The 14,539-nt window shown below is 55.0% G+C and overlaps 1 protein-coding gene across 2 annotated transcripts in view; it reads left to right on the top strand.

Moving 5' to 3' along the window:
* The window catches only part of PLXNA2 (plexin A2), a 138,763-nt gene that overhangs the window by 79,584 nt on the left and 44,640 nt on the right, over positions 1-14,539 (top strand). For both annotated transcript variants that reach the window (XR_014227050.1, XM_082296228.1), the window contains exons 6-9: positions 1,352-1,475; positions 2,379-2,532; positions 3,805-3,901; positions 7,083-7,197. Coding sequence is in view for 1 of the 2 variants with exons in the window: in XM_082296228.1 (XP_082152354.1) it covers positions 1,352-1,475; positions 2,379-2,532; positions 3,805-3,901; positions 7,083-7,197 (490 nt within the window). In the remaining variant the exon portion in view is untranslated. The remainder of the gene's footprint in view (positions 1-1,351; positions 1,476-2,378; positions 2,533-3,804; positions 3,902-7,082; positions 7,198-14,539) is intronic.

The following is a 14,539-nucleotide window of genomic DNA, read 5'->3' as shown; positions in this document are numbered from 1 at the left end:
TGTGGAAGGGTGGTGGGTCAGGGGGTGACGCTCACACTGTGTTTAGGGATGACTGAAAGGGTGAGGGGCAGAGGAGGAGGTGATTTGTTCATCCTCTGCATGGACAGAGGGATCCTTTGCTCTTCGGGAGTGATCAGAGGCCTCCAGGAGATTGTTACAGGATCTCTCCAGCCCAGTGGGATCTGAAGCCTGCAAGACTTCCCCGTGCTGCTCTCTGCAAGTGTGTTATTGTCTCCAGGCCTATTTATCTCTGTTGGGGCTGTTGCCATAAATAGGATGATAAAAAAGAGCCATTCCAGCGAGTCAATGAGATAAAGGCTCCAGTCAAGAGCTCACTTTAGGGCTATCTTAGAGATTCACTTAAACCTCGATATTTCTTCCTTTGGCACCATTCATATTTAGCTCCATTATGCTCCAGGAGAAAAGGTACAAAAGGGAGAGGGTGAGGAGAGCAGCCCCAGCATCTGTTGGGGATCACGGGGGTGGTTTGGCAAGGGAAAGTGGAAACCTCACTTATCCTAATCTAAAGCAAACGGCCTCACTCCCAGTGTCCCATAGAATCCCACAGTGGGTGGGTTCGAAGGGACCTTAAAGGCAAATTTGTCATCTGCACCCCTGGAGGGGGGTTGGAAGGAAAGGATTTTCCCCAAATGACATAAACTAGGAAATCCTGGAGGGATGCCAGCACCGCAGTCTGGTTTGAGACACTGAAAGTCCTCCCTTGGTTCCCAGTGGGTGCTCTGCTGCAAACAGCGGAATTTCCCTCTGCTCCAAGGACACCTGCAAGAGAAAACAGGGATAAGGAGCCATGCTGGAGCCCATGGAATGCCAGCAGCAGTCCCAGCCACCTTGGCATGCTCAGAGCGTGCGTCCCTGCTGCTGGGAATGGGATAGAGCTGGGAGCTCAGGGCGTGAGCACCAGCCAAGCACCGCTGGCAGCAGCTGGAAGCTCCCATTCCTGGCCGTGTCTCGCACTCAGCTCCAGGAGATGATTAGTGAGCTGTGTGGGTTCAATTAGGACAGAGGCATCATCCTGTCCCTGCCTGTTACTGCTTTCTGCTTTAGTTCCTGTGCAGATGATGAGTTCATGGCTCGTCCCACACCACCAGCACATGGGATTAGCAGCTCTCAGTTGTGTCCCAGTGCAGGAATTACTCATGGGATACTCATGGTTTGTCTTTTTGCTGATCACAGAATATTTTCCAGCACCCTTTGCTCCTAACCTGGTGCCCAACACCTGCTCCCTGTGCAGGGCATCACCAGGTCCTGCTGCGGAACATCTCCCCAGGGGTTTTGGGTGCGTTCTGTGCTCTGGGTGGGTGTTCTTGAGCTGAGTGCTCGTGTGTGGCAGGTGCTCCCCGAGGGACCGCTGTGAGCGGGCAGAGGAGCCGTTCCGCTTCGCAGGGAGCATCAGCCAGTGCCTGAGTGTGACGGTGCAGCCCAGCAGCATCTCCGTGTCCGAGCACAGCCTCCCGGTGAGCAGGGACGGGCGCTGCGGGAGAGGCACCTCCAGCAGGGAGCACTCCACGCTCCAGCCTTTCTCCCTTCCCTCTGGCACAAGTGTTTTCTCATGAAGTCACGCTTGCAGAAGGACAGGGGAGCCAAGGGGTCACCCGAGCTGGGGAAGGAGCCGGAGGGGGGGACGGCAGAAACAAATTCCCCTTCCCCTGGTGCCCCAGCTCACATTTCCCTTGGTCTGGTTTCTGTAGCTGGTGAAAGGAAAGCCTTTGTTTCCCAAAAAGCTCCTCTGTGAGCAGCGCTCGGGCCTGGCTCTCCGAAGCTTCCCAGCTGTTGCTGCTGGAGCCCCCCAGCCCCCTGTGGCAGCTGGTCCTGCTGCCTCCCCTTCCCAGGCTGCCCCCAGAACCCCGAGTAAAAATGGTGTGGGGAGAGGGGACTCAGCCCTCCAGGCACTGGTTTGCCATGGGCACACTGCCCAGCTGTGGTGGGGACACTGGGGACTTGCTCCTGCCAGGCCAGGGCAGGGTGGTCTGTCCTGTCCATGCAGTGGGAGGGGAGGTGGATTGAGCTCAGGGGTTTGGGGACAGTCACTGCTGCTCTCAGGGTCCTGCCATAGGCATTGGGGGTGGCAAAGCTTCTGTAGAGCAACCAGGGGACAAAAATCTGCCATTGCCACCACTCCTGACCTGCAGCGCCCAAAGGCTCAGGGGGGTGGGTTTGTATCCATAAAGAACATCCTTGGCTTCCTTTTTCCCCCTCCCTTTCCCATGAAAGGGCAGCTAGCCAGAACCTGTGGGCAGGTGGGTGATTTGAGGGGGTCATTTTGAAAGGGAAAACAGTTGGGACAGGGAATTTGAGGGAGATCTGGGAAGCTCTGCCTGCTCACAGCTCTGTTTCGCTCCCCGGTGTCCCTGCTGCAGCTCAGCCTGCGGGTGAGCGACGCTCCAGACCTGAGCGCCGGCGTCAGCTGCCTCTTCGGGAACCTGACGGAGGTGGAGGGGCAGGTTTTGGGCAGCCAGGTGGTTTGTGTGTCACCACCAGCCAAAGATGTCCCTGCCATCCCCGTGGATCAGGGTAAGTGATGACTCCTGAGCGGTGACACGGTGTCAGACAGCGCAGGGCAGCTTTGGGAGTATCAGCTGAGTGGAGCAGAGCCTCTGGGGCTGCTGCCGGAGAAATTCGTGCTCCTGTCAAAGCCTATTGAACCCAGGGAGCTTCATCCTTAGGAAATGCATCCCACACAGGGCAGGATGGGCTGGCAGCAGGCAGCAGGGAGTGCTTGCCCTGTCCTTACACCCTCCCTGTGCTGCCAGACAGCTCCCAGGGCAGGACAGGAGCCATCTGTCCCCTCCAGGGTGGCTCACAGGTGGCCAGGAGCTCTCATCCCTGCCAGACGGGGTGAATCTGGGAAGCAGGAATCTCCCCTAGGCCTGGCTCAGCACCCACAAGTACTGGCTGCAGTTTCTCTGTTTCGGTGCTGGTCTCTGGGTTGTCTCCTCATTAATGTCACCACTGTCATATTTTCTCTTCCCGTAACTGAAATGCCACTGGCTTGGAGTTCATCTTCCCCTTGGCATCCTTCCAGGTGTCCTCAGTGCCTCCCTGCTGATGTCTTTGTATTTCTGAGGCATTTTACGGAGCCTGAGACTTGGGGAACACCGGGGGGCCCAGAGCCCTGTAGTAGCAGGACCAGGATAGGCTTCCCCACAGCAGCCCCAAAAGAGCAATCTGCTCTTAATTGACCCGGAGCGGAGGCTCCTGGAGAGCTCTGCTGGTGCTTCACTTGTTTCCAGCAGCGGCTCCTGTTCTAGGAGATAATTCTGGGACATTATGCCCAGAGAAGCTGTGGATCCTAATCCCTGGAAGTGTTCAAGGGTGGGGCTGGATGGGGTTTGGAGCAACCTGGGATGGTGGAAAGTGTCCCAGCCCATGGCAGCGGGTTGGAATGAGATGATCTTTCCCTTCCAACCCAAACCCTTCCGTGATTCCACGATTCTATTCCTGGGCTGCCTCTCAGAACAGTCTCACTTCTTATACCGGAGACTGACTCAGGAACAGGGCGAGATTCCAAAATCATCCCAAGGCAGCGTTTCCCCCGTGTCTCTGATGCATTTTGCCATCAGGGCTGGTTTTTTGGAGGCATTGTTGGACACAGACACCCCGGGGTGTTTGGGGGCAGGGTGTGGGTGGAGGTCCTGGTGGGTGGGGGAGCAGGGAGATGAAACCCCGAGCTCCCCAGCAGCAGGTGGCTCAGCGGGCGGGCAGTGGGCAGCAGATCAGCCCGGGTGTGCTGCTTTCCCCTCGCTCCCGCGGGCAGGAGTGACGGGCTCTGCTCTGCATCCCCAGACTGGTTCGGCGTCGTGCTCCAGCTGAAGTCCCGGGAGACGGGCAGGACCTTCGTCAGCACCGAGTTCAAGTTCTACAACTGCAGTGCCCACCAGCTGTGAGTGTTCCTTCCCCACCCTCAGCAGAGCCAAAAACCAGCCCAGAAAATTTGGGGGATGGGCGTGGGACCGGCCAGGGGGGTTGGCACGGTGCGCGGGTCGCAGCACGCACGGTGCGGGCCAAGGGCAGCCAGCAGCCCGGGTCTGCTCGAGCTCCGGGGGCGTGCGGAGCTCGGAGAGCCCCGGGAGGACGCAGGTGGAGCGAGCCGGGAGCAACCTCAACCTGCTGGTGCCCCCAAGCTGCGCGATCCCGCAACTGAGAACTCGGATACAGCCGGCACGGGAACGGGAAGGGAACTGCTGGGGAAGGCAGAGCAGGGGGGCTGGGGGATGCGGGCAGAGGGAGGTGGGCAGAGGGAGGTGGGATGCGGGCAGAGGGAGGTGGGAGGTGGGCAGAGGGAGGTGGGCAGAGGGAGGTGGGATGTGGGCAGAGGGAGGTGGGCAGAGGGAGGTGGGATGCGGGCAGAGGGAGGTGGGAGGTGGGCAGTGGGAGGTGGGCTGCAGGAGGGGAAGGTGGGCTGCAGGAGGGGAAGGTGGGCTGCAGGAGGGGAAGGTGGGCTGCAGCCCAGGCATGTGGGAGGCCCAGTGGAGGCTCCATGGAGGGCTCGGTGCTGCTGAGGATTGTGGAATCACATCCCCCCGGGCACTGGAAGGCAGCAGGCAGCTGGCCGGCCTTAAAAACACATTTTCAGACCTGAAGCGTTTATGGATTTCTCTCTGGAAACAAAGCGAGCTCCGGCTCTGCGGGCAGGACCTGCCAGCAGCTGGATGGGGATGGCAGGGCTGGGAGCCTCTCCTGGGGCAGGGGCAGCTGCTGGAGTCACCGAGTGCCAGCACAAGGTCACTCCCAACCCTTCTGTGCTGGTTTGAAGCCTCAAGCTCCAGGGCCTTTCCTGCTGCCCTTGGAAGAGGGTTTGTGTGTTTGTGTGCTCACGGGCTTGGCTGGCCGCTGGCTTTCCTAGGCAGGCATTCATTTTTGATTTAAATTCTGTTGTGAGCCGCAGCACAGAGCAGAAGTACTGAGATGACAGGGACTCCTTCAGTCCCCCTGTGCTGCCTGTGGGATCCATATCCATAATCCCAAGGATTCCTGCTCCTGTCCTGCTGCCCCTCATGCACAGCTGTCTCCTCAGGCCCTTGTGCCTCGGTCAGGCTGTGCAGCACCAGCAGCACTTGCAGTTCCCCCAGGCTCCTCTGCATTCTCCCAGTGTGGAATTTTCATGAGGAATGGCGTTCCAGGGACCCCTATTTCCATGGAGGAGCCGAGGTTTGGATCAGGAGAGGCAATACATCCTTCCTGGCCTGTCACTCGGCTTCATCTGGCCGTGCCTCCCCCCGTTTGTGTCTGGAGATAAAGTGCTTACAGGGTGGTAAATTCTGCAGCACTTACATCACTCCAGACTCGTTATCACAGAGTTCAAGGAGGGCACAGCCAGCCTGGCAGGAATGAATCACGGCATGCAGAAAGGAGGCAGAATTCAGGGCTCAGCCAGCAGAGAGGAGAGATCTATTGATCCTGAGGCTCCGTGCTGCAGTGCTGGGTGTGCGGGGAGCAGGGGAGCTGCTTTGGGCTGTGTGGCATCTGATGCACACACCCCTGGGAGGTGACACGGGGAGAGAGGGACAGGAGGGGTTTGGGGATGGGCAGGAAGGTCCTGGGAACCCTCCTGTGATGTTGTGACCCCAGGGACTGAGGTGGTTAGGAGCTCAGGCCCATGGATTCTGTGTCCCCAGGGGGCTGCAGGTGGGACAGGGAACCTTCCTTGACAAGTGTCTTTTAGTAAGGACTAGGTGGGTGGAGAGATGCACTTTCTGAAGCAAAGGAGACACACTGGTTCTTGAGAAAGCTGGACTGGGGTGAAAGAGCCAGGGTGGTGACCCGGTGTAAAGCTGGGAGCTCAGGATCCCACCTTGCCCTGCTGCCAGGCCGGGGGAGAGCTGGAAGCAGCAGCCAGGAAACCACAGAAACCACGGAACAGGGAGAGGTGCCAAACCAAACCACTGGCCTGGGTGCCCAGGGAGATTCTCCTCCCTTGGAGGGGAAACTGGGAGCTCCAGCAGCCCCTGCTGGGAATGCTGGAGTCCAGGCTGGGTGAGGGCAGGTGGGTGAGGTGCTGCAGACCCAAACAGGGACAGAAGTGGGTCAGACAAATGAGTAATTAAATAAGCTCGCAGCACTCGGTGTTCTCCCCCAGATTTGCCCGTGCATGATTAGAATAAGCTCCCTTGGCTATTGGGGCCACCAGGAAGGCATCAGGAGAACACAAGTGAGGTATTAGAACTCATTCTGGTGGCAGCAGCTCACACGAGCTCGCACTGCCCTGGTCCCTGTGCCCAGCTGGCGAGGGAGCCCCTGCTGCAGAGCCTCTCTCCTCCTCTTCCAGAGCTTCTTGCCCGAGGCCACGCTGCCACCTCCCTGGTGACATTTGTCTGCCTGCCCTGGCTTTGCTCCAGCACATCCCCGGGCACTTCCCTCTCCAGGCAGCACCACAGTGCCTGGAGCCACAGGTTATGGCACGGGACTGACTCCATGGGCACAGCTGATCCTTGTGCCACCAAGAGCTGCCACGTGGCAGGAGGGGTGGCCTCGGAGATGGAGGAGGTGGCAACTGCCAGGATCAGCAGCTGTCACAGCTCGTGCATCTCTGTGGCAGCAGCAAGTGGGGAACAAAACCCACCCAGGCACTCTGCTGGCAGCTGGGCCCCCCGGGGCTGAAAAGGGTCTGTGTTCTTTCAAAAACATTTCATAAACAGTTATTTTTTTTCCCAACATGAATCAAAAGCACTTGCTGGACCCTCTGCGCTCCAAGGCCGGGCAGAAGTGTTGCCGTTGACTTGGCGCATTCCTGACTTGTAAAACAACTGATCCCATTTTTGCCAGGCTTGCCTTCTTTTCTAGAAACTAAAACCCAAGCCTGCTGCCAGTGCAATGCCCTGCTCTACTTTACACCAACCCAGTGATGTGCAATAAATCCCAGCTTGTATTTTACTGTGGAATAAATTGTGAGGCTGCCCAAAGTCTGTCTTTTGAGCCTGTGTGTTTTCCCAAACCCGTTTCTCACTTTTGCTGTATCAAAACCACGCCCCTCAAAGAAATTATTTTCCCAGGAAGCCTGGATTTCTGGTGAAGCCTGAAGATGACTGTGCTGAGCCCTGTGCTGACCCCTCCTTTGTCCCCAGGTGCCTGTCCTGTGTGAACAGCGCCTTCCGCTGCCACTGGTGCAAGTACCGGAACCTCTGCACCCACGACCCCACCACCTGCTCCTTCCAGGAGGGACGGATCAACGTCTCTGAGGTACCACACTGGGATTCTTCCCTTTATCCTTTGCTTTTCTGTGCCGCAAGCAGCATAACCAAAGTTTCTGTGAGGTTTGTTGGCTTCCCGTGGGTCTCTCTGGTGTCAAAAAGATGCAGCTTTAAAGCAGGGAGGCGTTGGTGTCACTGAAGTGCTGCTCTTGACCTGAACGCCAGAGCTGATCCCACCCCTGCTGTGTGGGAATGCCTAGGTTCATTAATTACAGTAATTACTGCAGGGCTTTCCCTCGGGGGTCCCAAGGACTCCTCAAACCCAGTACCTTTCAGCAGCTCTGCTTTGTCTGAGGGCCACAGCAGGTCTGGCTGGGGCTGGTCGGTGCCTTGTGCTGGCAGGGCTGGGATTTATGACTGTGGACTGATGGAGAAGGGAATTGCCAAAGTGCACAGCCCCGGATTTTGGAAAAGGGAGTTGGTTCGGGTTCCAGCGCTGGGGACCCGGAGCCATCTCTCTTAGCAGTTCATAAAAGGTGTGGGGCTCCAATCCAAAAATGCTTTTAACACTTGGAAAGGCACAGCCCGTGAATGGCTCTGCCAGCTCTCCTGTGCATCCCAGGGCTGAGGGATCCCGGGAGGAAAGGGGTTTGTTAGCACAAATTCCTGATGGAACATGGCCAGGAACCCTTGGTCTGGGGCTTCTGCATCCTTCGTTCTGGCTGATGCCCCTGCCTGCTTCATCTTCCTGAGGTCCTGATGCTGGTAAGGTCCCGGTCTTTGCCCTCACTATTCCTACAAACAGCTTTGTAGCACCTGAAATGAGACCATATAAAGACAAAGCAAAACCCTTGTGTCTCCTCCTCCTGAGCGATGGGGAGGTTTCTCCTTCACGCTCAGAGCATCCCTGTCCTCCCAGGCTGCTCAGCTGGAGTCCTCTGTTCTCTGGGTCTCCAACCCTGGGATTTCAGAAGTGTCTGGCAAGTCTCTGCTAAAGTAGGACAATCCCATTGTCTCTGTTTTCCTCCTGGGAGCACCCAGGACTTGCCTGAGATCACAGAGAGGGAGAGAGCGGAGTTGGTATCTCTGGAAGTTCCTCCTGGGATCACAGGGCTGTCGTGTCTCCGAAGAACTTCCTCTGTCTTCTTCATCTTGCAGAGGTTGTTTCTTACCCGGGGATGTTTTGGGATATCTCACACCTTCCTGGGATTAGTTTTGATAAGGGCTGATGATAACGAATCAAGTGCTCTGCTGTCCATCATTTCTTCTCCAGACCTCTGAGCACAGGCAAAACCACCCCAAATAAATTTTTTTGTTTATTTAAGACCGATGAGTTTCCTCCTCACACGCAGCACGGTGATCACGCCTTTACTACGGGCTCTTTACTAGCACAGAAATAAATAAATGCCTCATGAAGAGTTTCCTCTCCTAACCCAATGCAGATCACAATGTTCTCATTGTGTCACGGCCTGATGTATTAGGAAATTGTTTGTGCTCACCCTCGCTCCCTCCCCAGCAGAGCCAGTGGTGTTTGGAGCCGTGATCTCTGTGTCTGTGCCCTACTTTCAGTCCCCCGTGCCTCTCCTTACGTAAGGTTTACACACGTGTTCACACGGGCCTGGAAATTTGCTCGCATCTTTATATTTAATTCAAGGGAAAATATCTTGAATATTCCCTTTTACTCCTGGCCCATCAGAATTGGCGTCCCAGTGGGACTGGATGTGTAACGAGCTCCCTTTGATGCTCCCAGGAGTTGTCTGTCTGGAGGAGGAACAAGAGCTCAAAGCCTCAGCCACTTCACGAGGAGATGAGGGAGAGAAATTCCTTCTTCGTGAGCTGTGCTCTCGCTCGATGCAAGCTTCTGCCTCTACTGACCAAGCTAAATGCTGCTTTTTTGCCCTGCCTTCCATGAAAATACAACCCAGAGAGCTTTGCTCATCCCTCCACCTGCCCTGTCAGCAGGAAGTGTTTGCTCAGGTCCAAGCTCAGGGGCAGATGTGGGGCGTGCAGAGGAAGCCCCAGAGGTGGGTGGGTGCTTTTGGAAAAGTGCAAACGTGGAACACGTGGTTTGGGGTCACCAGTCAATGAATACAGAGCCCTTCACAGCCTTTACAGCAGAGGGAACTTGCAGGACGGAGCTGGCTGCTCCTGCTGTCCTTCCACTTACGGGAATTTCTGACATGGGGGAACCCAGCTCCTCTGAGGTGTCCATTTCCAGGTAGCCAATTCTTTAGGAGTTCCTAATTAGGTAGGCAATTATTTTCCCATCCTGTTCTTGGCCAGAGGCTTCATTGTCAGCAGAAGGTGCCTTGCTCCCACTAAATCAGGATTTCTCCAAGAGATTCTCGTGGGTGTGAAGCATTGATTGGCCCACTTTACACAGCTCCAGATCAAGCCAATGATGTGATTTCAATGTGTCTGATGTGGTTGGGTTTGTGTGTGTCTGAGGTTTTATGATGTCTCTCTCTAAATGTTTGAAATTTCCAGAGGAGGAGAAATGTGGATACATAAACACATCCTTACACCCCATCCCAGGGAGAGCTTGAACCAAATAAATCCTCTTAGCTCCCCATGATGTGGGGCCCATCCCTCTTTGATGTCCAGTGTGTGCTGATAATGCCATTCCCACAGGAGGGCTGCTGATCTGGGGACGGAGAGTTCCAGATTCGGGGAGTTCAGTGCCGAGCCAGATTCCAGCTCCGTTGTGACTCCTTTAAATTCCCACTGATGTCAGAGCAACGCCCTTGCCCCTGGCTGTGCCCTTGGGTGCTGAGTGCTGCTCGATGTGCCTTGAAGGACACAAATCAAGATCAACCCACCCTCGTGCCTGTCCTGCCAATCCCCATCCCAGGAGAGCTGAGATGTGCGGGAGGTGACTCAGAGCCACATCTCGGGCCACCAAAGCCAGCCAATGACTTTGCTGAGTCACACCTGACTTTGGGGAGATGCCTTTGCCTGAAATAGGAACAAAAAGCCCGGTTTCAGCAAAACTACCCCAGCTCTGAGCCGTGGCAAGGCCTTTTCCATCCGCGGTGTGGATGTTTGGTGTTGGGAGGGAAGGAGCCGCACGGGGAAGAGCTGCAGGGAGCAGAGGGAGATGTTCCTGCCTGTAACCTGTCCCCGTGCCAGGGAATGGCTCCTGTCCTCACCTCTGGAACACAAAGGGTTGTTTACAGCAGGGAATGATTCCCTCCAGCCTTTCCATGGCTGTAAATATCCGCCTGCCTCCCAAATTAATGGAGAAGACCCAGGTTACAGCACGTGCCCGGAGCTCAGGACTAATGGTGTGGGGAAGGAATTTACCAGGCTTGGCTCCAGCTGCTTTTCTTTCATGTCTGGTTTCTAAGGAACAGGGTCTGCTCTCCTTTCCAGTGGCATAAATGAAGGATAATGTGTTTCCATGAGTGACAGGGACTGTAATTTATATCATTGGGAACACAACTGCGAACCAGGGGTTTACATTCACGTGCCAGATTGGGTTATGTTTATAACTTCAAAATATGTGCAGCAAGTTAACATTTGTGGAGAGTTTGTGGGGGTTTTTTGAAGATGAACAGTACAAAACCAGTCTATTTTCTGCCATTTGGGCTAAATCCCGTAGTCAGAAGAATTGCCTGCCATTTCTAGGCAATTTTTTTTTCCAAATAAGAGCAAGGAGGTTTGACCTACTAAAACTGCTCGGTTAAACACAAATAATAACCATGGGTGCTCTGTTCTGCTCCAGAGACAGCTGCAGAACGCGGGTCTTTAAGGTATTTATAGACCTTCGAGTCTTTGAGGCTAAAAAGTGTTGGAGAAGCATAAAATGCCTTTGTAAATTGTGTGTGCTGCTACTTCACAGGCAGAATATTCCCCGAGAGTCTGTGCCACTCAGGCATCGGAGCCTTGTCTTCCTCCAGCAGATCTGATCCGTGTTTATTCTGGCGGAGGGAAGTCAAGGAGGATAATGAGAGGATTCTGCGTGTTTGTTTAGTGAGAGGAGGCAATAATGGCCTTCCTAACTCGCTGCAGGATTTACCGCTCATGAATTAAAAAACAAAGTAAACTGATTATGGAACAAATTGTGTATTCCACCACCTCTATTCGGTGTTTTCTGGGTGTTTCGCTCTTCCTGGGGAGGAAACGCGGAATGGGGCACCCAGGCTGAGCCTGACAAAGCAAGGACACGAGGGAACTTGGCCACAGCTCCGGCCCCAGCAGCAGGACTGGTGCTGCCAACCCCTTCCCAGTTCATCAGGAAATTCCTCCAAAGGGAATCAGCACTGACTGGGGCACTGCTGAAGCTGATGATAAACCCCTAACGAAATAATTTGTCTGCAAGCTGGCTTTACAGCCAGGGAGCAGCTGGGAGAGGTGGTGGAGGGACAAACCACGCTGCCAGGCTGTTCCCCTGCAGCAGCACCCATGTGAGAGCCAAAACCCCCACACAAGGTCTGTGAGCAGGGCTGTGTGTGCAGGGATGTGGGAGTGCAGGGATTTGGGGTGCAGGGCTGTGGGTTTGTAGGGATTTGGGGTGCAGGGCTGTGGGAATGCAGGGATTTGGGGTGCAGGGCTGTGGCTGTGCAGGGATTTGGGGCGCAGGGATGTGGGTTTGTAGGGATTTGGGGTGCAGGGATGTGGGTTTGTAGGGATTTGGGGGTGCAGGGATGTGGGTTTGTAGGGATTTGGGGTGCAGGGCTGTGGCTGTGCAGGGATTTGGGGCGCAGGGATGTGGGTTTGTAGGGATTTGGGGTGCAGGGATGTGGGTTTGTAGGGATTTAGGGTGCAGGGATGTGGGTTTGTAGGGATTTGGGATGCAGGGATGTGGGTTTGTAGGGATTTGGGGTGCAGGGATGTGGGTTTGTAGGGATTTAGGGTGCAGGGATGTGGGTTTGTAGGGATTTAGGGTGCAGGGCTGTGGCTGTGCAGGGATTTGGGGCTCAGGGATGTGGGTTTGTAGGGATTTAGGGTGCAGGGCTGTGGCTGTGCAGGGATTTAGGGTGCAGGGATGTGGGTTTGTAGGGATTTAGGGTGCAGGGCTGTGGCTGTGCAGGGATTTGGGGTGCAGGGACATGGCTGTCCAGGGCCGTGGGTGCACATCACTGCGGCAGCAATTTAAAAAACAAATGGCAAAGAAAAAATCCCTGAAAGCTGAGCACTGAGGTTGGAAATGGCTCACAGGGGCTCCAGAGCACGTGCAGGGTCTGAGCTGACCCGAACCCTCCGCCAGCCCTGGCAGCTCCCGCGGCTCCCCTCGCTCAGCTGAGAAATACAGCAGTGACTGCCCGCAGCAGTGTGGCTCCCCACGAGCATCCTGGGTTTTCCAGAGTCTGGCATCTTCCTACAGATCTCTCCATCCCAAAACATGGATCCCTTATTAGTGTGATCACTGCAGCTGTCAGCCAGCACGGAGGGGATGCCTGTCTTCTGCTCAGGCTGTGCCCGCCTTGCTTTCCTCGCAATCCCAATGTGACATTTTCCTTCCACTGGAACCAAAGGAATGAAAAAAAAAAAATCTGTTTTGTCCCACTCGTCTCTAATGATGGCAGAACAGATTTTGCTACCAACATTTTCAGCACCAGAGAGCAGATCTGGGAACAGGAGTCCTCTCCCGTGCCTGGAGAGGCAGGAGCCCTTCCTTAGCAGGCGCCTCACGGACAGCGCTGGCCAGGAAGGATAATGGTCCATAACATATTCATTATTTTCAGGACTATGCACTGAAGTTCTCGCACTGGTGAGGCACGTGGAGATTTTTTGTTTTCAGTCATAGCGGGGTAAAGGACTCTGCAGCTCCAGGCTGCTTTTCCTTCCAAACCACGGGTGCTCCATGGGGCTGGGCCCCTCTCTGGAGTGGAGCCACTTGTCTCCTGTCGGTGCTCGATGTGACTTTGAGGTGAAATTCAAAACCTCAAATGCAGGCAGGTGTTGAGTGGAAGGTGGCACAGGCGTGTGGTGTATAAGGAGAGGAAGGAATGAGTGTGCAGAGTCAGCTTGGAAGAGCTGGCAGAGGGCAGAAAATGCCATGAGTCCTCAGAGTGTGCTGGTGGTGAGCTGGGGTGGGATCCACAGCCCCAGGGTCAGTGGGAAGCTGGGAATGCCATTCCCTTCCAGCCTGCGAACCCACTCCACTGCAGGAAAGGCCTTCCCTTCCCTCCCCAGCACAGCTTGCTGGCTGATGGAGTTTGAAATCACTCTCGGCTGTTAATCCGTGAAAGTCCCTGTTAGAAATAAAATAAAATATATATAAGGAAAAGTGCCACTAAAAAGGTTTATGAGGCTGCAGTTTAAGTTAGTGGCTCCTCCAGACCAAGGGAGCGTCTGTTTCTCATTTACTGCTCGCTTGAGCCACTGGTGAAACAACTTCCCATGGCCCTGGCTGGAGCTGGAGCGGGAGCCTGGGCTGGGGAGGGGGGGATGTTCCCCCCGGACACGCTGTGCTAGCGGGATCCTGGGCAGGATGGCTGTCCTGGCATTGCCATCAGGATGATTTCCTTTCATCCCCAGGCTGGGGGGCAAAGGGCTCGGGGTGCCAGTCTGGGATTTGGCAGAGGGAACAGAGATGGAGATGTCAGGGTGTTTGTTCTAAACTCCTGCTTTAGCTCAGGATTAATCATTCCATGTCAGGTGCTCACAGGTACTTAGGTACCTTGTTCCGTTAGATCAAAGCAAATCAGAGCTGAGCAGAATGTAAATACTGCCGCTGGTCAGAGCCTTTGTCTCAGCGTGGTGCAGTTCCCGGTGTAGAAATTGAAGAAAAATTGTGTTTCCCAGTGTGCCGTGCAGAGATAATGTTTGGGATGCTGAGATCTCATGGGAGGGGTGTCACACAGTTACCAGGTGCTGTTAAGTCGTTTTTTGTGGTCCATCTCAGGGTTTCATTTGGACATTCAGTTTGTGTTTGGGGGGAACTGGAGATCTGTTCTTCTGTGGAATGGTGTTTCACGGGATCACAGATGGTTTGGATGGGAAGGGATCTTGAAAATCATCTCATCCCACCTCCTGCTGTGGGCAGGGACACCTTCCACTATCCCAGATTGCTCCAAACCCCATCCAACCTGGCCTTGAACACTTCCAGGAATGATTTTTATGGTCCCTTCGCATACAAAGCACTCTGTGATGTGGAGATAGGAGGGGCAGTTCAGGTCGGATGCTTTGCCCACCCTGCTGGCAGAGGCACAAATCCCACCCAGGCTGAGGAGAACACTGCCAGCCACAGGAGCTGGTGGGTGGTTCAGGAAGGCAGGAGGTGTTGGAGCATGGAGAGGAGTGAGAGCAGACAGAGTAGAACTTAATGTCACCTCAGAAATTAATGGCACCTTGGCCTAATTTTACTGAGATAAAGCAGAGCAGAACAGTGCCTGGTGGTGAGAGGGAAGCACACCCTGGGCTGATCCATCTCACTCCACAGCACG

This window comes from Coloeus monedula (genome assembly GCF_965178545.1).
Source record: "Coloeus monedula genome assembly, chromosome: 23".
Lineage (NCBI taxonomy): Eukaryota > Metazoa > Chordata > Aves > Passeriformes > Corvidae > Coloeus > Coloeus monedula.
The sequence above is the reverse complement of the archived record's forward strand: the minus strand, read 5'-3'. Positions and strand labels throughout refer to the sequence as shown.